Genomic DNA, 24,090 nt, shown 5'->3' on the forward strand with positions numbered 1-24,090 from the left:
ATTTATTTTTAATAGTGCTGTTCACTCTTTCGACCTTCGCACTCGCCTGTGGACGGTACGGAGTGTGCAGCTTGCTATCAATACCCATCAACTTACACATTCCTTGAAAGACATCACCTGTAAAATGGGTACCCCTATCACTTTCAATGATTCTAGGGATACCATATCTACATACAAATTCCTGCACAATTTTCTTAGCTGTAAACATAGCGGTATTTGTAGCTGCTGGAAAAGCTTCGACCCAATTCGAGAAAACATCTATACAGACAAGTACATATTTCAAATTTCTACATGGGGGTAATTGAATGAAGTCAATTTGTATTACCTGGAAAGGGCCGCCGGCAGGTGGGATATGGGATGGTTCTGTAGGTATTGCTTTTCCAATATTCTTTCTCAGACAGGTAAGGCATGACATTGCTCTTTTACCCGCATGAGAGGAGAATCCTGGGGCGCACCAGTATGCTCTTACCAATTTGCACATCCCCTCCTTGCCTAGATGAGTCAGCCCGTGAGCTGCTTCAGCCAGACATGGAAGGTATGCCCTGGGGGCCACCGGTTTACCATGTCCATCCGTCCAGAGCCCTGAGGACTCCTGGCCATATCCCTTTGCCTTCCAGACTGCTCTTTCCTGTGTGGAACACAAATTCTGCATCTCACACAACTTCTGTGTGTTGATGGTATTAAATACCATCAACTGTGTGGTGTTTGTCCGTGTGGGGGTAGCAGCTGCAAACTTTGCGGCTTCGTCTGCTCGGCTGTTACCAAGGGATACTGGGTCTTGGCTATATGTATGTGCTTTACATTTGATAACAGCCACTCTGTCGGGTTCCTGTATCGCTGTTAGAAGCCTTTTTATGTGAGCTGCATGCGCTATCGGTGTACCAGCTGCTGTCATGAAATTTCTGAGACGCCATAGCGCTCCGAAATCATGTACTACCCCGAACGCGTATCTGGAATCGGTGTAGATATTGGCTGACTTACCCTTAGCCAATTCACATGCTCTGGTTAGGGCGACCAGTTCAGCAACCTGGGCTGAGTGAGGTGGGCCTAGCGGTTCCGCTTCTATGGTGTCTTGGTCATCTACGACTGCGTATCCAGTACACAAGTCTCCCGAGTCTGACTGTCTGTGACAACTACCGTCCGTGTAGAACGTGAGTTCTGCATCTTCCAGTGGATTGTCACTGATGTCAGGCCTTGCGGTAAAATTTTGGGTCAAATATTCCATACAATCATGTGTATCTTCCTTTGCATTAAATCCTCCTTCCCCATCACTCTCACCTTCCACCCTTTGTGTCTGACCAGGCACACCTGGGAGAAATGTTGCAGGATTTAATGCGCTGCATCTCCTTATGGTGATGTTTACGGGGGCCATTAATGCCAATTCCCATCTTGTAAACCTTGCTGATGAGACGTGTCTGGTTTGGGCAGAATTCAATAAGGCAGATACCGCATGCGGTGTATGGATTGTGAGGTTGTGGCCTAGCACAACATCTTCGCTTTTTGTCACTAGCAATGCTATCGCCGCAACGCTACGCAAGCATGTGGGGAGGGATCGCGCTACCGTGTCTAGCTGAGCGCTGTAGTATGCAATTGGCCTGCTGGCATCACCGTGTTTTTGTGTTAGTACACCTGCTGCGCACCCAACACTTTCTGTTCCGTATAGTTCAAAGGGTTTCCCATAGTCTGGCATACCTAGTGCTGGTGCCTGCGTTAGGCACTGTTTGAGTCTCTCAAATGCTGTTTCAGATTCGTCTGTATGCGAAATCCGATCAGGTTTGTTTGAAGAGACCATTTCCTGCAAAGGTAGCGCCAATATGGAAAACCCTGGGATCCAATTACGGCAATACCCACACATTCCTAAAAACGTCCTGATCTGTTGCTGGGTTTGTGGCAGTGTCATGTCTCTAATGGCTTGGATTCTATCAGCGGTCAGGTGTCTCAGTCCTTGTGTTAGACAGTGTCCCAAATATTTTACCTTAGCTTGGCATAATTGCAACTTGTCTTTGGAAACCTTGTGACCTGTGTCTGAAAGATGAAACAGGAGCTGTTTCGTATCCTTCAGAGATGTTTCCAGTGAATCTGAACACAGTAATAAATCGTCCACATACTGTATCAATACTGATCCACTGTCTGGTTGGAAAGACTGTAAACAATCATGCAAAGCCTGAGAAAATATACTTGGACTATCTATGAAACCTTGGGGTAACCGAGTCCACGTGTATTGGACTCCTCTGTATGTGAATGCAAACAAATATTGGCTGTCAGGGTGCAGAGGTACCGAAAAGAAAGCGGAGCAGAGGTCAATAACAGTGAAAAATTTGGCAGTGGGAGGAATTTGCATTAGGATGACAGCTGGATTAGGCACTACGGGGAACTGACTCTCAACTATTTTGTTAATCCCCCTTAGATCCTGCACTAGCCTGTAACCCCTCCCCCCACTCTTTTTAACAGGGAAGATGGGACTATTTGCGGTGCTGGACGTTCTTACTAGAATGCCCTGTTGTAGCAAGCGCTCTATTACGGGAAAAACTCCTAACTCCACCTCTGGCTTCAGAGGATACTGTGGGATTTTTGGAGCTATCCTACCATCTTTTACTTGCACAACTACTGGAGCTACGTTTGCCATTAATCCAGTGTCCTGTCCATCTTTTGTCCAAAGTGACTCTGGTATCTGAGATATCATCTCTTCTACTTGGGATGGATTCCTATTTGTCATAATGGAATGTGACATTAATTTTGATGGGGAGTCTAACATGTCTCGTACTTCCTGAGCGTGATTCTCAGGAATGTCCAAGAATACACCTTCAGGAGTACAATAAATGACGCAACCCATTTTACATAGTAAGTCTCTCCCCAGGAGATTAGTTGGTGCCGATGCAGCCAGCAAAAAGGAATGCTTGGTATGCAAAGGCCCTATTGTAATCTCGGCTGGTTTGCTAACAGGGTAGTGCTGGACTACTCCTGTTACTCCCATGGCTGGAATTGTCCTACCAGTGGTTCTCATGCCCACTGTCGAATTTATCACTGACTTGGCCGCCCCTGTGTCTACAAGAAAGTTTAAAGTTTTACCAGCCACATTGATTGCAATCTCTGGTTCGCTTCCAAGACTGGCAATCAACTTAACTGGCTGCAGATTACAGGTATGGCCACACCCCTATTGGGTATGCTGACCTCCCTGAATCCCGCTGGCAGCAACTACTTGTGAGGGAGTTAGCTGGGAACTACCAGAGGCATGCCAATCTCTGTTTGTGGGATATCTTTTTGTTTCCCCTGTATGTGGCTCAAAACTCCGCCTCTGTGGACCCTGCTCCCAATGTCGTGTGTTGTGTTGTTGTCTAGGGGGTTGAAAAGATCTTTGTACATTCTTTGTTCTACATTCTCGTGCAAAGTGTCCCGGTCTGTTACAAGAAAAACACGTTATTACACTTGCCTTACCCACAGGATTCGGTGGTACATACGCAGGTTGCCTTGTGGTCAGCGCCTGTATACTTACGGACATCAACTTATCACTTTGCGACTCCCTGTGCCTAGTGATGTTTCTGTCGTGATCAATAGCAGCCTCTCTCAATGTGGACACTGACAGACCTCGCCAACATGGCTGCGTGGTCTGTACCCTAGCTTTTAATGTTTCTTTCAAACCATCCATCAGTACAGATACTGCTACTTCTCGATGGTTTGGGTTGGTCTTAATGTCTTCTATACCAGTGTACTTTGCCATTTCTAATAGTGCCCGGTGAAAATATTCTGTTGCCGTTTCGGACTCCTTTTGCTTAATGGAAAATATTTTATTCCATTTAACAACGGCTGGGAAATACTCTTTTAGCTGTAAATTTATCCTTTTTACATTATCCTTGTTGTACACGTCTGTAAGCGGTACATCTTTATCCAATGCACAGTCAGCTAAAAATTTAGTTGCGTCAACATTGGAAGGTAAACAAGCTCTTAGCAGTATCTGCCAATCCTTGTTGTTGGGTTCTACAGTGTTACCTAGATCCCTGATGTATTTTTGGCTAGCAACTAAATCCTTTCTGGGGTCAGGAAATTCGGACACTATTGTTCTTAATTCCATTCTGGAAAATGGAGTGTACATGGCAATGTTCCTTATGGGAGTGGCTCCAGACACATCTGTTTTTCCATTGGGAACTGCTATTACCCTTACAGGAGCAATTCTAACAGCCTCTTCCTGTGTAGATTCTACAGCTTGTTGTGGTACAATTGTTTCAGTGTAGTGCATGGTGCCGTACTTACCCGTTGACACGACCTCACCTATCCCTCCGCTAGGGGCTTTCACTAATCTCGTGGGTGTCGCTGTGCCTACTGTGGTCTCTGCTATGGTGGCTGCAAGAGAGAGAGCTGAAATTGTTGCTGAATCGTCTTCTTGATCACACTCCTGAGGAAGGTTCAAAACAGGGTACATCTTGCACGGGTTAATACTTGCATGAGTTATTTGGTTAACATCATTAACATTTACAGTGTTACTAAGAGTTTGTGTTTTACAACCCAGTGCGTTTCTCTCCGCAATCAACCTCTCTCCTGCAATGTATGGTGGAGGAGGAGCTGTGGCAATCAACTTCCTGACTGCCCCAGATCCTGCCGCCAGAGCCAAACCTCTCTGTATCTCACCTTCCTGGTGCCATAACTGTAAACAATCATGATGTTGAATTCGTCTCTTTGTTGATTTTACGAGACATATCCTCCTCCTTAAATTTTGTAACACTTCTGGACTGAAGCTACCTATTCTTGGGAATTTGTCCCTGTCTTGTACAGTCATTCTCTCCCATTCATCACATAAAGATTCGGTGTGAATTCCATATTTTTCACACATTACATATCGTGCCGACCCAATTGGTCGGTTCACAGAATCAACCTGAACCAGGGTTGATCGCCCCCTACCTGAGCAACTGGCCCCCATAGTCTGCAGGTGTTGCTTAGTCCTCCTTGGATCTCTGTATCAAGGTTTTCAGCAAGCCTTTACAGACAACCAAATTACTCCACAGTAGGCCGGCGGTGGCGGTTTACCGAGTACCCCACTCACTCGCCCACCTCGACCAATACGACCTGATCACACCGATATGGTGCTGGCGTACTCGATACAGGGCCCCTATGGAACCTTCAGTTTACTGGAACATATGAGGGTTACCCGCAGGACACTTACTCTTTCCAGTAAAGTTGGGGTTGTTAGATAGTTCCTGAGTGACCAGCGAACTTCCCTTCCAAAAATAAAAAATTACACAAATCACGTCAGAATGTACAGATAGCGTTTGTGACCACTTTACTCTAATGGTATTAGGTCAGATTACTAACTACTGCACACAATTACGTGTGGTCCAATCGTTCAGTACACGAGCACTACTTGTCATGTACTGAAAGATCAATGGAATCGATGTTTCCGGCCGCGATTCCTTCAGCAAGAGCTTATGGCCTATATGGGTTCTGCACCAACACCCCAGGCGTTGTGCCACTGGACTTTTATAGCGGACCTTTTACCTTACGACCTCCTGGTCTGTTACCTTATGACCTCCTGGTCTTGTTACCTTATGACCTCCTGGTCTTGTTACCTTATGGTCCGCTATACTCTAATGCTCAAATATTATTTAACCAGGGATGCCTCCCTAGCCACCGTATATGTCACTTACACGTATGTCCCTTGACGAGTACCCGGCTTTCCTTTTGGTTCCACCTTAAAGTTATATAAACTTTTGTATACAAAACACACTCACTCAACACATGTACACTTTTGTTTCTATATCTATTTCTGCGCAGAAATTGTCTTTAGGCCAAAAGTGTTACCAATTAGGAGCAGGATCTGTTAAACTAAATTTCAGATTTTCCAAAAATAGATTTGCGCTATTTACCGCTTCGCGTTATCTACCGCTGTGCGTTACTTATCGCCTTTGCGTTACTTCACTTTATCACAGCTTGAGCTACGTGGGCGTAACCGGACGCTACGTTGCGTAATGAACGCTGCGTGCGTCTGCCTTTGGATTGCGTACGCAAGTCTTTTGTTAGGGACACGTGTACGCAAAACAAAGATCCACCGTAACACAATTTCTACCTTTATCAATGTAGATGATCCCTGATCATCTACCGCAATCCACACTGACTGCCTTGTATCTCAGACAAACCGTGTGTTTGTTCTATACTTTAACTATCACCTCTACTATGAAATAACAGCAAATCTCTTTTTAGCACTTTCTATCAACTATAAAATTTGGCAAACAGGAATAGTGATATACGAAAATGAAACAGAAAATGCAGATATATGTATGCGTGCGTACGCAAGACAAAAGAAAAATAAACAGTTTTAAAAAGACACAAGCGTTTTGTTCTTACTTCCGGTTCCCGGATTCCTTCAGCACTCTTTATCTAAGCGAAGCAGACGCTTATCCCGCCAGCACTATGAGACAACCTCCCACCCTTTGCTGGAGGGATAATGTCTGCTCTGATCTACCTAGTGCAGATATGAGAAGGATAGGACGAGTCCCCAATTGACAATGCTAAATTCCTTTGTCGTATAACAACCCTTTATGAAGCTAAGAACACTGTACGCTGTTTGCTTAAGAAGTACCGTAATGGTACGCTATTGGCGTAGCGATCGCTCAGCCGTAGGCGAGACGCTTAAGCGTCACGTTCGCTCGCGGCCCAGTGATCACAGGACACGTTATTGGTTATGTCTAGGGGAAAGATTCGCTGTAGCGTAGCCTACGCTCGAGACCACGAGGAGGTCACCAGCGATGCAGACGCTCACAACACTATACCTTTATGATAAAACCTTATACCAATGAAATACACTGAATACCTTAATGTGAGTACAGGGTGTAAGTGCAACCTTGTGTAACCTGACTAACTACAAAGCTGCTTGAGCGTCACCGACGCTCAAGTGAACACTTAACACTATAGAAAATACACAGATACTGGTTTAGGTTCCAAAGCCTATTAACTGTATTATATCTAATATACTTGTAAAAGGGGATAACAGTACAAATGATACACTACAATATAACAGAGACTTCCTAACCACAGAACTAAACAATAAATACAAAAAGACAATACTACACTGACCTAAATGCAATACAATACAATACTATCTAATACAATACAATACTAGCCTAGTCTAGGGGAGATATGAGAGAACAGGACAGAGAGAGAGAGAGAGCGAGAGAGAGAGAGAGAGAGATTGGCTCACAGAAAGACAATGATAACGGAGAGAAACTTACGCACAAAGGGTATGATCGCCTGCGCCTCGATATCCAGCTCCCGGCTATCAGCAGATAACCGTTGATGAGAGAGTGAGAGCTGGATGTGGTCGGCCTGCCTATTTATGCCCCACACACAATGCAATCTCCTGGTCCTACAATCCCATTGTCCATTGGCCGAAGGAATTCGGCCCTGCATCATAACAAAAGGTCATAGGGTGATTCATACAGGTGGGCTGTGACGATTTCCAACAGCTCAGGTGGGTGGGAAACTGGGTTTCCCGCCGCATACCTGAGTATGTGTAAATAATAGAAATGGACATAAACTTCTTATGTCCATAACTATTCGCACGAGCGATTAATACGCTCCAAACCAACACCGGAATATTGCTAATTAAATACTCTTCCGATGGGTACCAAACACTGCTGTATGATTCCTGTTAGACCCTTCGTACGATATAAAGAGGGATTCCTCAGCCCTGGGACATTGTATTTTAACCAAACTTTCAGAATCTATCAAAGGGACCATGATCTATAAACTACATTAATTGTGAAAATATGTAACGAATGAGTCGCACGCTACGACTATATAAACTCTACCGTAAATACGCATACCGCGCCTGCGAGTGCACGCTATTGCGGGTATGCGCCTCCACGGGAGAGCGTACGCACGCGCAGCGCGGACCAGTGTGTGGTGCAAATATGGCAACGTGCATTGAGACATTTTTCTGACTTTGACAACTCCTAGATGGGCCAGGTGTTTGTGTCGGCCACTAGGGTCACTTATCTTAGTCACACAGCTACCTCATTGCGCCTCTTTTTTTTCTTTGCGTCATGTGCTGTTTGGGGGGGTGTTTTTTGGAAGGGCCATCCTGCGTGACACTGCAGTGCCACTCCTAGATGGGCCAGGTGTTTGTGTCGGCCACTTGGGTCGCTGAGCTTAGTCATCCAGCGACCTCGGTGCAAATTTTAGGACTAAAAATAATATTGTGAGGTGTGAGGTGTTCATAATAGACTGAAAATGAGTGGAAATTATGGTTATTAAGGGTTAATAATACTTTGGGATCAAAATGACCCCCAAATTCTATGATTTAAGCAGTTTTTTAGGGTTTTTTTAAAAAAACACCCGAATCCAAAACACACCCGAATCCGACAAAAAAAATTCGTGAGGTTTTGCCAAAACGCGTTCGAACCCAAAACACGGCCACGGAACCGAACCCAAAACCAAAACACAAAACCCGAAAAATTTCCGGTGCACATCTCTACTTACAAGGCATGGTTTTGCCTTGTAAGTGTCTGGCGATCTCGTACTCCATTACATCCTGCCGCTCATCATTAGAGGAGGGGCTGGGCCCGTAGGCAGTGGGGCCCACTGGGGTTTTCCACTGTACTCCTGTGGGCCAGTCCAACCCTGGCTGTATACACTAAAAACAAAGCTTTGTGATATAGGGGGGTGATGTATCAAACCTTGGAGAGAGATAAAGTGGAGAAGTTGTCCAAAGCAACCAATCAGAATGTAAATGTTCTTTATCTAGCACAGTCTATGAAATGACAGATGATAGGTTGCTTTGGACAACTTTATCTCTCTCTAATGCTTGATACAGTACATCTACCCTATAGTAATAGATTGACATTAATAGTACAATTCATTAATTGATACAAGTCAGTGACGTGATACAGAATTTCCTTACAGAAATGTGGCAGCCTTCAGTCAAACAAGAAATGTTGTCTCTAATTTATAACAGAGCATTTCTGTTATCTGCTGAATAGTGCAAATCAGCATGTCAATATTTTGGACTTTGGCTTCACTTTAAGATAAACTGAGGTCAAAAACATAATCGGTTTAATTAAAAAGACAAGCAGAATTAATTCCAAGAAACAGTTATCTTATTACTATAGTAATGAATACTAAAGAAATGAAAAATAATACCTTTTATTTTTATAACCATCATTATACAGTAACCCATAGTCTTTTCACATGTCATTCTGATAATTTAAGTGAGATAATTAGGAAATATTTGAAGATTAATTCAAGTTAAAGAACACAAACACACAAAAATACAGTTTCTATTTGCCAATTACTGTAAGCCAAGTAGCCATACATGCAATGTAGAATGTAATACAAAAGCTGGGTGTCAGGATGGACATTCCATAAGAAAGCCTGACCCCACTGACAGTAGCACTGCAGAAATAGCAGTCCTCCTCTCATTAAGATTAGTGAGAGCATTACCCTGAAGGCTGCTGAGTGTTGTACATTAATTGGTTTGCATTAGTGTAGCAATATTATTTCAAGTATTTTATTGAAAACGTGGGAATGAGTTGACAATTTTCCACTATGTTATGTATTTATGTTTACACTTATTCTGGCATACCTCCAAACTGTCCCAATTTTCGCGGGCAGTTGGGAGGCTCTGTCACTCGCTGCTCTGCGGTGAATAGACGCTGTGCACATGGCATGGATTGAGGCGTCACTGCAAGGTCATGCCCCTTTCCTGAGGCCACACACCCTTTTCCAGCCAGGCACAGCTACGCAGCGCAGGAGTCCCGCTTTCAGTCTCACAAAAGTTAGGAGGTATGTCCTAGTAAAAGTAAGTGCTAAAAGACAACACTGAACTAACACAACTATGGGACAATTGGCTTAGTCAAGATGAGAAAAAAAACAGTCTAGACCAGCGGTTCACAAACTTTTTTAAATCATAGCGCTCTAGAGTATCAGGGAAAAAGTTTCTATTGAGAAATTTAGAAAGAAATATTAAATTAAATTAATTGTGTCTATATTTCATCCTTAGGCTCAGTTATGTGGTGGGGGACAAGCTTTGCTTCTGTTTGTCCACAGTTTATGATTGACCAGGGACGTGCAGTCAGGAGAGGCAGGGGAGGCAGTGCCTCCCCTGTCATTAATGATTAAAATAATACAAAGAAGATACTTATGACACATATTCTGTGTCATAAAGTATCTGCTTTAGCCTTCATATTATATTATTCATTTTTGCCTGGTAAATAACTGTTTTAAATGTGTTTTCGAGGCACCGCTCTCGGTGCCTCCCGCTGTCAGTGTAAAGGGCCGGAGGAGGGGGGCGGGGCCAAGCTTTGGTCAGTGAAAGCCCATTAAAAAAGCAGCACAAGCGGCACCTAACAGGAGTGCCGCTTTGACAGGGGCATGCTTTCAGCTCATATGAAAGCACGCCCCTGTCTCTGAGGAAGCTGTGATTGAGCAGTGGGCAGGGCCGGCCCTATAATTACTCCTGTAGGTGGAACTGGTAAGAGGCTGTGTACGGCCCCCAGTGTACCCGCACCCTACCCAGATCCTCTCTGTACACTTCACCACTGGCGGGGGTCCAGGTGAGCACTGGTCAGGGGTCCAGGTGATCCGGGAGTGTCATGGAGGGGAGGATCATAAATACATGGTCGGACTCTGTGACAGGGGGGATCTCTACAGGTGCTAGGAGCCCCGTGGGGTGAGAGGACGCTCTTACAAGGCAGGATCGCTGCTGGGTCTGCCTGGCAGTATGAGAAAGGAAGGTTCTCTGTGAGGAAGGGGCATGTCTGCAGCCCCCCCCCTCCCGCATACCTGCATTCTGACCTTCTGCTGGGCCGGTTCCCACTGTGCGCAGTGCCACATGGCCGCTACCGCGATCGGTGCTCAGCCAGTAACAGGAAGCCAGGTAGGGGACTCATCTACAGGGGAAAGCTGTGCGGGTGCCCATAAGTCTCTCCCCATATGTTTTATATTTTAACTAGGGGTTGTGAGGCCAATTGCAGCCCCTACCCTCCCCTTTGCCGTGGGACACTGTTTTTGCTCTGTCTCCGGGGTTCCTCCCACTGTGAGCAGCGCTAGAGCACCTGCCCCCATTCCTCTGCAGAGCAGGATATTGTGTTCCACTTCCTGATTCTTCCTGACTGTACAATAATAGCTCCCATGTGGCAGGTGTAGAGGTGGGCCAGTGAGGAGCAGGCTGATGTATCATCATATATGGGTATACATAACAAGGTAATGGCTTAAGTGGAGAGGGGCTGATATGTGATTTCCTCCCTTTATCTTTCTTGTCTGACTGTTCCTTCATTCTGTTTGTCTCTTTGCTGTCCATCGATCTCTCTGTTACTCTCTGCCACCTGCCTCTTCATTCTGCCTGCCTCTTTCCTCGGTGTCTGACTTCCCACCATCCTCTCACATCCTCTGTCTGTCTGCCTGTCGCTTTCCTCTGTGTGTCTCTTTCCACCATCTTTTCACTTTCTCTGTCTGTCTGTCTGCCTGTCTGTCTCTTTCATCTGTGTGTCTCTTTCCACCATCCTCTCACTTCCTCTGTCTGTTTGCCTGTCTGTCTCTTTCCTCTGTGTGTCTCTTTCCACCATCCACTCAAATCCTCTGCCTGTCTGTCTCTTTCCTTTGTGTCTCTCTTTCCACCATCCTCTCACATCCACTGTCTGTCTCTTTCCTGTTTGTCTTTCTGCCATCCTCTCACACCCTCTGTCTGTCTGCCTGTCTGTCTCTTTCCTGTGTGTGTCTCTTTTTCTGCCATCCTCTCACATCCACTGTCTATCTGTCTCTTTCCTTTATATTTCTCTTTCCACCATACTCTCACATCCTCTGTCTGTTCATCTGTCTCTTTCCTCTGTCCTCTCATATCCTCTATCTGCTAGTCTGTCTCTTTCCACCATCATCTCACATCCTCTGTCTGTTTACCTGTGTGTCTTTTCCTTTGTGTCTCTTTTTCTGCCGTCCCCTGTCATATTCTGTGTCACTGACCTAGGTTGGGGGTGTTGTGAACTTGGGGGTTCTCCCGATGGTAGGGGAGAGGAACCACAGTTGGGACGGAACAGAGATGGCTTGATATAGGTCTTCCTCATACAGGACTCTGACAGGAAAGCTTGGTGAAATTATTAAAGGACTTTATTGCAGGAAGAGAGCAACACAATGTCACATAACAGAGAAGGAGTGTATGGAGAAATGTCCAGGAAGTACTTGTGAGTGACGGTAAAAGATACTGGTGACTGAAGAACTTGAGAGCGGTGGTTAAAAGACACTGATGATTTGAAGAACTTGAGAGTGGTGGTTAAGACTTTGATAATTCCCATTCCCACATCTTTTGAACTCCAGGATGACCGGAAAACTTGGAAACATGAGCCCACTGCAACAACCTTGGTCGAAATTTAGCTGGCACAGACATTCTCCCAGGAGGAGGACCCAAAGCAGTGGAAGCCGCTGACATAGAAACTGGACTGAGTATCAAAGCCTTCTCAACGGAATTCTCCTCATCCGAAGCTATTAAGGAATGGGATAAAGCATCAGCCTTGGTGTTAAAAGTCCCAGCCCGGTACTTAATAACAAACGAAAACCGGGTAAAGAAGAGCGCCCATCTAGCTTGACGGGGATTCAAGCACTGGGCCATCTTGAGGTACAGCAAATTCTTATGATCAGTGAAAATTGTAATTAGGTGTTTAGCACCTTCCAAAAGATATCTCCATTCCTCCAAGGCAGATTTTATTGCCGAAAGCTCTTTGTCTCCAATGGTGTAATTCTGTTCCGCAGGAGAGAATTTGCGAGAATGGAAACCACATGGATGTAACTTCCCATCTGGAGCGTACTGCGAAAGCACGGCACCTATGCCTACCGAGGAAGCATCAACCTCCAAGAAGAATGGTTTTGAAAAATTTGGTTGTTGAAGGACTGGAGCGGACATAAAGGCTGCCTTTAACTGAGCGAACGCTGCTACGGCTTTGGAGGACCAATGACTTGGGTCAGAACCCTTCTTGGTTAGGGCAGTAATGGGTGCCACGATGGTAGAGAATCCTTTTATGAATTTCCGGTAGTAATTTGCAAAGCCCAGAAATCGTTGTACCGCTTTCAAGGAAAGAGGCTGAGTCTAGTCCCGGATAGCAGTGAGTTTCTCTGGATCCATACGAAGCTCCGTGCCCGAAATGATGTAACCAAGAAATGGAATAGAAGGAACCTCAAAAGTACATTTGGAAATCTTGCCATAAAGATGATTCTCTCGTAATCGAAGAAGTACCTCTTTGACCTGTATTCTGTGCTCTGTGAGATTTTTAGAAAATATCAGAATGTCATCCAAATATACCACTACACTTAAGTATAGCATATCCCGAAAGACTTCATTAATGAATCCCTGGAAGACGGCAGGGGCATTGCTGAGGCCAAACGGCATTACCAGATACTCGTAATGCCCGTCCCTGGTATTGAAGGCCGTCTTCCATTCGTCCCCCTGTCGGATACGTATCAAATTATAAGCTCCCCTTAAATCAAGCTTGGTGAAAACTCAGGCTCCGCGAACTCTATCAAAAAGCTCCGTAATGAGCAGCAAAGGATACTTGTTCTTAATGGTGACATCATTTAGACCACGATAGTCAATACATGGTCTCAGCCCTCCGTCCTTCTTCTTCACAAAAAAGAAACCCGCCCCCGCCGGAGAAGTAGAGGGGCGGATGAATCCTTTCTGTAGATTAGACTTGATATAGTCCGACATAGCTTGGGTCTCGAGCAATGATAAGGGATAAGTGCGACCCCGAGGTGGCATTTTCCCCGGAATGAGCTCAATGGGGCAGTCCCAGGGTCTATGCGGTGGTAGCTGATCGGCCGCTTGCTCTGAGAACATGTCAGAAAACTCCTGATAGGCCTCCGGAATGAGCCCTTCATCTGACTTGGAAGATACACGGAGCGGATAGACTGGGGTGAGACAATTTGAATGACAAAAAGAACTCCAAGATGTTATTTGTGTCGAACTCCAGTCGACGTGAGGATTGTGAAGTTTAAGCCAAGGAAGGCCAAGAACCAGATCGTGGGGCATCTCCCGAATCACTAGGAACTCTCGGTGTTCTTGATGCAGAGCTCCCACTTGCAGTTTGATTGGTACTGTACAACTTGAAATCAGACCGTTAGAAATTTGGGTACCATTGATAGCAGTCAACGTAATAGATCGTTTGACCGACCGTAGCTGACAACCCAGATCCTGGGCACAGGAAATGGAAATAAAATTCCCTGCAGCCCCTGAGTCCAGCAGAGCCTTAACGGATTTGACTATTGACTCAGAGAACAGAGACACGGAGAGTAAACAGTCCACTGGCGGAGAATGTTTAGAAGAAACTCCTAGCTCGACTCCTCTGGAACAAGCTAGGACTGCCCGTTTCCCGGGCGAGACTTGCAAAGCTTGAGAAAGTGATCCGCGGCTCCAAAGTAGAGGCAGAGTCTACACTCACGACGATGCTGACGTTCTTCTGGGGACAGCCGAGATCGATTAATCTGCATGGGTTCATCAGGACTTGGAATAATCGTTTGCTTAGACGGAAGAGATCGGACCCTTGATCGATCTGACCGACTATGTTCGCCACCTCGTTCCTACATGCGAAGATCTACCTTTACACAGAGCGAGATCAACTGTTCTAAAGAATCCGGCAAATCTCTAGTGACCAACTCGTCCTTTAGACGATCGGAGAGCCCGTTCCAAAAGGCAGCCCGAAGGGCATCATTATTCCAGCGCAGTTCTGAGGCTATGGTCTGAAAATTAATCACATGCTGTCCCACTGAACGAGAGCCTTGTCGGACACGAAGCAAGTCTGCAGAGGCAGCGGTCGTCCTGCCGGGCTCATCAAAGATCCTCTGGAATGACGTAATGAAATTGGTGTAACTAGAAACCAATGGATCAGATCGCTCCCATAACGGAGACACCCAATCCATCGCTGAACCCTCGAGCAAAGAAATAATGTATGCCACCTTGGACCGATCAGTAGGGAAGTTATGTGAAAGCAGTTCAAAATGTACCTCGCACTGATTGAGAAAACCACGGCAATTATTTGGATTCCCATTATAGCGAGAAGGAGTAGGGAGCTGAAGGCGTGACCTGGTTCCAGAGGAGGATGGAATATTACTAGAGACAACCACTGGAGCGGGTACTGGAGCTGGGGCCGGTACTACTGAGGCCAGAGAAGTCTGAATTTGATCCAGCCGACCAGACAATTCCTGTAGATAATGCATCACCTGGCCCTGTGCTGCTTCCTGACTTTGTACTCGAGAAATCAAGTCCTGGATGGTACTTGCCTCTGGGCTCCGATTCCCCGGGTCCATGAGGCCTGAGTATACTGTCACTGACCTAGGTTGGGGGTGTTGTGAACTTGGGGGCTCTCCCGATGGTAGGGGAGAGGAACCACAGTTGGGACGGAACAGGGATGGCTTGATATAGGTCTTCCTCATACAGGACTCTGACAGGAAAGCTTGGTGAAAATATTAAAGGACTTTATTGCTGGAAGAGAGCAACACAATGTCACATAACAGAGAAGGAGTGTATGGAGAAATGTCCAGGAAGTACTTGTGAGTGACGGTAAAAGATACTGGTGACTGAAGAACTTGAGAGCGGTGGTTAAAAGACACTGATGATTTGAAGAACTTGAGAGCGGTGGTTAAGACTGATAATTTGAAGAATTTGAGAGTGGTGGTTAAAGACACTGATGATTTGAAGAACTTGAGAGCGGTGGTTAAAGACACTGATGATTTGAAGAACTTGAGAGCGGTGGTTAAGACTCTGATAATTTGAAGAACTTGAGAGTGGTGGTTAAAGACACTGATGATTTGAAGAACTTGAGAGCGGTGGTTAAGACTCTGATAATTTGAAGAACTTGAGAGCGGTGGTTAAAGACACTGATGATTTGAAGAACTTGAGAGCGGTGGTTAAAGACACTGATGATTTGAAGAACTTGAGAGCGGTGGTTAAAGACACTGAGGACTTGTATAACTTGAGAGCGAGGGTTAAAGACACTGAGGACTTGTATAACTTGAGAGCGAGGGTTAAAGACACTGAGGACTTGTATAACTTGAGAGCGAGGGTTAAAGACACTGAGGACTTGTATAACTTGAGAGCGAGGGTTAAAGACACTGAGGACTGGTATAACTTGAGAGCGAGGTTTAACCTGCAGCCCACGCTGACTCCAAGAAGCACTGGTGACCAGAGCGCAGTGGAACCCAGCAGCGGCTGGGAACGCTGGAAGCTGTGCAACAACTGACACCTGGAAATGCCGGAGACACTGGGGTATGCTGCAGAGAGATCCGCCGAGGACAGAAGCACTGGCATCCACTTCAGCGGAAAAGACGATACTCAGGCGCCGAGACGCTGCCCGGCATCTGCCTTTGAATCTCCCGCCTCCGCTGGATTGGCGGAACAGTCTGATGACGTCACCTGCTCCCCGCCCACGTGATGCCGGGTGTCATGTCGGCGCCCCTGCCCCGGAGAACCGCCGGGAGCCGCGCCAGCCAGGCGCCGGAGCCCGTGGACCAACGAAGGCGGAGGCCGCAACACAGACCAGCAGGCACGCATGGGGTAAGCGCGGTGAACGCCGCCTATGGCGTGTGACATTCTGTCTCTCTTTCACCAGTAAGTCAACCCTATCGCCTTATCTACCCAACAGTTCATATTGTGTGGAGGACAGACATAATTACTAGTGGACGTTCTGAATTAGTTAAATATTTAAAAAGGGTATTCCACCTCCAAATGATTACACACAGCTTTCTCTCTCCACATTTTCTATATATATCTCAATCATGTCCCGTCTCCTGACTCCTTTATTCTGTCCTCACTGTCCTGTCTTTGTCCCCACTGTCGTGTCCCTGTCCCCTCTGTAATGGTGCTATCACCTTTGTATTTTCCCTGTCACTCCTGTCTCCTGACTCCTCTGTTCTGTCCTGTCGTCTCTTTCCTGGTCCTATGACCTCTGTCCTGTCCTCACTGTCCCTGTCCTCACTGTATTATCCCTGTCCCCTCTGTAATGGCGCTATCACCTTTGTACTTTCCCTGTCACTCCTGTCTGCTGACTCCTCTGTTCTGTCCTGTCCTCTCTGTCCTGGCACTATCACCTCTGTCCCTATCCCAACTGTCCTGTCCCTGTCCCCACTGTTCTGGTGCTATTACCTCTGTCTTGTCTTCACTGTACTGTCTCTGTCCCCACTGTCCCGATGCTGTTACCTATGTCCTGTCCCTGTCCCTCCTATCTTCCGACCTCCCTGTTCTGTCCTGCCATTACCTCGGTCCTGTCCCTGTCACTCCTGTTTCCTGACCCCTCTGTTCTGTCCCTGCATCCTCTGTTCTGTAGAGCTGTGAAACGGGGGAGAGACAGCGGGGAGGGATCTGAAAAGATCCCTCACCTGCACAAGCTGCCGCATCAAGGACATCAGCGGTAACTGGCAATGGGTTTGGGGTGATAGCGGGCATCAGCTCGGCAGCGGTAGGGGTCATCAGCGGGACACGGCGAACATTATGGCTGCAGTGCCTCACCAGCCACTGACCTCACCGCACGCCACTGTGATTGAAAGTCACTAGCACTGGTTTTGCCTATTACATTGACCATAAATAATTTCAATTGGTCCTGGACCACCAATCCAAGGCACACCTGCAAGAGTCTCGCAGCACCCCAGGGTGCCACAGCACACAGTTTGAGAACCACTGGTCTAGACATTAAAATGATACAAAAATGATAGACTTGCATGAGTTTCTCATTTTTCTCTTTCTTACCTCTGAGTTTCCAAGTGCTCTTTTTTGTTTGTTATTATTTTCTGCCAATCTAATGCATATTAGCCTATGGAAACTTCATGTCCATCATGCAAAACAGCAAAGATTGACATTGTTGTTTTTTGAAGGGGAAAACACTTACAAGGCAAAACCATGCATTTTTAAAAAAGATTACCCCTTTAAAAAAGTCTAAGATTGGCCGGCATCCCACACCTCCTGCAATCTCGAACTCCATTACATCCCGCTCTGTCAGTCAAATTGTTTGCACTACTAGTATAAACCATACACACTTGTTTTGCATAATATGAAAAACAAAAATTGAATTCAAGATAATCAACTATAAACAATGTATGTTTCTATTTTTCAGATTGCTCGGCCAGCCCTGTTTGATCAGAATGTGGTGAACGCCATGACATCTGACATTGATAAAGTAGACTTGTACAGTATTGGTTCTCAGGCTCTTCTCAGTAGCTGCAGTGGTGCTGACTCAGACAGTGACGTCTACACAGAGTGTGAGTTCCTGTCTTGTCAATGATATTTATAAAAGAAAGGAAATATATTGATTTATAAAAAAATTGTTTGTATTGGCATATAAAGTAATTCAGTAAGCCATGCAATTCTGCATAAATATAGACATGTACCAAAAGCAGATTATTTTGCATATCAGTCTGTGATTTGTATCTACCTGTATGTGCAATGATGGCAACTTTGGGGTTTGCATAGAATGAAACATGGATAAATCACTTAGGCCAAAGGCCAAATGTGGTTCATGAAGATGCAGTTTTAAATTTACAAATGGACTACAGAGATTTTCAGTGTGCAATCAACGCAATTCTAAAAGATTACTACTCAGATTGTTTTTAAAGGAATCACTTAGAGATCAATTTCAAATTGTTCTGTTGATTATGATTATTCAAAGCAGCAACAAGCACTAGGCTATGACAGGCTGAGCTAGTGGCTCTGTAATAGAATGGACTGGAGATACTATAACAGTGAAAGCCGTAGATTTATAATGTACAGTAATACTGTCCCAGCCTGTTCAACGGGATGGCGGTGGTCATGTGACCAATGGCGGAATTCTCAGATCGGGGCTGGAACATCAACAGCCAACATTAAGGCCCGGGGTGGGGGAGGGTGGGGGAGGGTTAGGGTTAGGCACTAGGGGGGTTTAGGGTTAGGTACTAGGAGGGGTAGTTAGCGATAGCCAACACCCCTGAGGGTTAGTTGTAGCCTTCTGAGGGTAAGGGATAAGGTAAGGAAGTGAGGAGAGTAAAAATACTTACCCTGTCCAGTGTTGGGATCTTCAGTTTCGGTAATGTGACGGCCATCATCCCAACCGCCGGTATTACATACCGAACCCTGTTCAACATGATGGTAATTTCACTAAAATAATCAGGCCCACATGCAAAATACTGCCACTCCCTTGGAAAAATATAACAGTGCTGAATGCACTAGGAGGTTTTCAATATACATAGCAGGAGGGTATAGAGTATGCTGGCACTTATATTTCTAGATGTTCCAATATACAGTATAAGTGCTTTGAGGCTGTGCCTTTTTTGGGGCCTGATTCAGTACTGTGATTAACTGGTTGGGGCTGTGTATGTACAATTATAAAATGGCGCTTCCCCGTTGTGAGTTTCCTTATTATAGTGCCTCCAAGGACGTGCGGTAAGGTAAATGGCTCAGGAGACACTGGCTAGCACCAAAGCCAGATTTACACACAATATATGATCCAAAGGGTTCATGTGGGCATTATGCAAAGGTGCAGAGGTATAAACTCCTGGAAATTTGCTGTGTTGATAAGAGAAGTGCAGAAAATATAGGCAGGGAGGACACTGCTTCACCTGTCATAAACTTTTTACTCCACAGTTTTGACTATAAAAATGATTAGAATAATACAAAGAAGATATTTCTAACATATTATGTGAATTTTTCATATACTTTATACAGTCAAAACTCTGGCGCAAACATTTGTATGACAGGAAAGGCTCTGCCTCACCTGCCTCACCCCACCGCACGTCACTGAGTGCCTCTAGCTATAACAGATCATAGCCAAATGATGGTTGCTGTCGTACCCCACGCTGTTTGTTCCCGGTACTCGCTGCAACTACCTTAGGCTATGAACCCTTCCAAAGTATATTTATAAAGTCATATAAATAAATCTTTCTGTGTTTATTTTCAGTTGCATATCAATGTTAAGTAAATGTGCTTTTTTTGCACCACATATTTTAAGTTTCCACTACTAAAGTAAATCTGTCCAATGCTAAATTAGTTTGTTAGTGCATAAAACAGAGCATAAAACATTTTTGTTTGATTTCTCTTTACACAGTGTTTCAAGAGTTAAAAGATCTCTTAAAGAAAAATGCTACGGTGGAGTCCTTTATTGAGTGGTTGGATAATGTTGTAGAGCAAAGAGTTATCAAGGTGAATCACTTTTCTGTACATAAAAATAGTAAATCAGGGAGCAACGTGACAAATCTTTGACACAATGGCCCTCATTCCGAGTTGTTCGCTCGCAAGCTGCTTTTAGCAGCATTGCACACGCTAAGCCGCCGCCTACTGGGAGTGAATCTTAGCATCTTAAAATTGCGAACGAAAGATTCGCAATATTGCGATAAGACATCTCTGTGCAGTTTCTGAGTAGCTCGAGACTTACTCTGCCAGTGCGATAATTTCAGTGCTTGTCGTTCCTGGTTTGACGTCACAAACACACCCAGCGTTCGCCCAGACACTCCTCCGTTTCTCCAGCCACTCCCGCGTTTTTCCCAGAAACGGTAGCGTTTTTTCACACACACCCATAAAACGGCCAGTTTCCGCCCAGAAACACCCACTTCCTGTCAATCACATTACGATCACCAGAACGAAGAAAAAACCGTGAGTAAAATTTCTAACTGCATAGCAATTTTACTTGGCGCAGTCGCAGTGCGAACATTGCGCATGCGCATTAAGTGGAAAATCGCTGCGATGCGAAGAAATTTACCAAGCGAACAACTCGGAATGACCCCCAATGATTTTTGTGATTTTACAAATGAAGTATATTGAGCGATATTGCTCATTTTCCCCCTTCTAAGAGACGGGGTGACACCACTGAACAATACCCTGGGAGGGTAGGGAAAACACTAGGTGATATCGCTCATAGGTGGTCATTCCGAGTTGTTCGCTAGCTGCATTCGGTTGCCGTGCAGTGATGAGGCTAGAAAACGGCACTTCTGCGCATGCGTATGCGGCGCAATGCGCACGCGCGTCGTACTATTACAGTGAACGATGTAGTTTCACATAGGGTCAAGCGAAGCTTTTCAGTCGCACTGCTGGCCGCAGAGTGATTGACATGAAGTGGGCATTTCTGGGTGTCAACTGACCGTTTTCAGGGAGTGGTCGGTAAAACGCAGGCGTGCCAGGAAAAACGCAGGCGTGGCTGGGCGAACGCAGGGTGTGTTTGTGACATCAAAACAGTAACTGAACAGTCTGAAGTGATCGCAAGCGCTGAGTAGATATTGTGCTACTCTAAAACTGCACAAAAAAACTTTGTAGCCGCTGTGCGATCCTTTCGTTCGCACTTCTGCTAAGCTAACATACACTCCCAATGGGAGGCGGCATAGCGTTTGCACGCCTGCTAAAAACTGCTAGCGAGCGAGCAACTCGGAATGACCACCATAGAACGTAACGTCTAGTGTGTACCCAGCTTAAGAATAACACAATAGTCATACAGTAACAGAGTTACTGGGGGTTAATAGTGATTTGAGGAGACCTCCATGCAGACTACTGCTGATACTGCAAGGAATTTAAATCCCCTGAATGCCATGTGCATAAACCAGTCTGGAAGCACATAAAACTGCAGAGAACTGCATGTGGCATAGGCTGGATATCTCGTTGTTACATGATAGAGTAATCACTGTTTTAACATACCAGAACTAGTGATGATTACCCTAATTAATGAAAGTGTAATCAGCCGGCACATGTTACCTCACAGGAAGACGCAATTATGACGTGTGTGTTATATTAGGTTAGAAGGGCACTGTATGTCAAGACTGTAGCTTGTGGTTCCATAGAGCACTTCGGCCCAAATGTTTTAAACATTAAAAAATGATTAAGTGGAGACAGATAAAGGGGTATATTAAATAAAAGTCGGATCCATTCCGACATGCAGTTGTCAGAATGGATCCGACAATCCCTATTCAATGGACGGCCGCTGCTGTCAGCAGCTGCGGATGCGCTGACAGCAGCGGCCAGGAGTGCAGATGGCGGCGGGCGTGAGCGGGACGGCGGCGGGGGGTAAGCTGGGCAGTGGGGGGAGCAGTGATCGGCAGCCGGAGGGGGAAAGCTGGCTGCGGGGGGACATGTCTGCGGCGGCGGGGGGAGGCGCTGCAGGGAGAGAGGTCTCCCTGCAGCGCCTCCCCCGCCGCCACAGACATGTCCCCCCGCCGGCCGACGATCTCTGCTCCCCCCGCGGCCCGCAGCACCGCTTGTCTCCTCACCTCAATCCGACTTGTTTTCAAGTCGGATTGAGTTTGTCGGAAAGGGTGCCAATACCTGTCGGATTTGTCCCCATTTCCGACAGAAGTTTTTTGTCGGAAAAAATCAGCCCCTATTGAATAGGTCAGAACCCCTTCCGACCTATTTCTGTCGGAAGCTGCTGTCTTTGCGACAAGACGGCAGCTTCCGACAGTTATTGAATACAGCCCTTAGAGTGATAAAGTACCAGCCAATCAGCTCCTATCATTTTGTAAACACAGCCTGTGACATGGCAGTTAGGCAGCTGATTGGCTGTTACTTTATCACTCTAAGGGGGTCATTCCGAGTTGATTGCTAGCTGCCGTTGTTCGCAGCGCAGCGATCAGGCAAAAAATCGGCACTCTGTGCATGCGTATGGTGCGCACTGCGCACACGCGACGTACTTTCACAAAAGCCAATGTAGTTTTACACAAGCTCTAGCGACGCTTTTCAGACGCACTTCTGGCCGCAGAGTGATTGACAGGAAGTGGGTGTTTCTGGGTGGTAACTGGCCATTTTCGGGGTGTGTGAAAAAACGCAAGCGTGCCAGATAAAAACGCAGGAGTGGCTGGAGAAACGGGGGAGTGGCTGGCTGAACGCAGGGCGTGTTTGTGACGTCAAAACAGGAACTAAACAGTCTGAAGTGATCGCAAGGTAGGAGCAGCTACTCTTAAACTGCACAATTTTTTTTTGTAGCAGCGCTGCGATCCTTTCGTTCGCACTTCTGCTAAGCTAAGATACACTCCCAGAGGGCGGCGGCTTAGTGTTTGCACTGCTGCTAAAAGCAGCTAGCGAGCGAACAACTCGGAATGAGGGCCTATATCCATCTATTATCACTTGTTAAGGATTAATACATATGGGCCTTCATGAACACTGTTGAAGGACTTAAATTTAATTAGAAGGGTAACCTTTTTAAATGTGGAGAGAAAAGGTGTATGGGCACAACATAAATGGGGAGATTAACAAGAAAAGTGTATGATAAAAATAGGGGACACCTACACAAAACAATGACTTACAACAGTGGTGGGCAAGAATGTCTGACATGTAGAAAAGTGATTTGTGATAGTTATCCAAGTTGAAATTTTGTATACAAGATATTGGTGTTGAGCTTGGGACTGGCATGATGGGATGGGAACCTCCTCACAATTTTGCTATAGGATTCAGGGGGAGATGTACAGTATCAAAGCTTGGAGATAGATAAAGTGGAAAGAGATAAAGTACCAGTCAAACAGCTCCTGTAATTCTCAACACAGCCTGTAACATGGCAGTTAGAAGCTGATGAGTTGGTAATTTATCTCTCTGCACTGTATAACTTCAAGTTTTGATACATCCCCCTCAGTCATGTCTAATTAGTGTGAATACAAAAATTAGTTGTAAAAAATATGAATGTACAATGGGGGTGATTCAGACCTGATCGCTGCTGTGCGTTTTAGCTGAGCAGCGATTATCGTTTGACTGCATATGCACCGCAATGCGCACGCGTGTCAGCAAACAGTAACAGGCTGATGCAAAAATGTCAATATCACAGCCATTCGCATGTTGATTGACAGGAAGAGGCTGTTTGTGGGCGGTAAGTAACTGACCGTTTTCTGGGAGTGTCAGGTAAAATGCACAAGCGTTTTTTGGGAGGGTGTGTGACGTCACCTCCGGACCTGATCACCTCATCGCACTATGGGCAGGATGTATTAACATACAATGCCGCCCCTCACAGCAATGTTGATCGCATATGTACTAACATATGCGATTAACATCGCAATGCAGTGACGAAGGCCACCCGCAATACCTGTGAGGTGGTGTGTGGGGTTTCTCCGTCACCTCCCTGGGGTGTCCACCTGCTCATCTGCTGTGAAGCAGGCAGCAGATTGTCCAGGGCGCCTCCTCTTCCTCCCTGCAGC

General features: G+C 45.9%; 1 protein-coding gene across 1 annotated transcript in view; it reads left to right on the top strand.

The window, feature by feature from the left end:
• The window catches only part of RFX6 (regulatory factor X6), an 83,406-nt gene that overhangs the window by 34,177 nt on the left and 25,139 nt on the right, over positions 1-24,090 (top strand). The window contains exons 7-8 of the mRNA XM_063919333.1: positions 18,072-18,216; positions 20,034-20,128. Coding sequence (XP_063775403.1) covers positions 18,072-18,216; positions 20,034-20,128 — 240 coding nt within the window. The remainder of the gene's footprint in view (positions 1-18,071; positions 18,217-20,033; positions 20,129-24,090) is intronic.

This window comes from Pseudophryne corroboree, chromosome 4 (genome assembly GCF_028390025.1).
Source record: "Pseudophryne corroboree isolate aPseCor3 chromosome 4, aPseCor3.hap2, whole genome shotgun sequence".
NCBI classification, from domain to species: Eukaryota; Metazoa; Chordata; class Amphibia; order Anura; family Myobatrachidae; genus Pseudophryne; species Pseudophryne corroboree.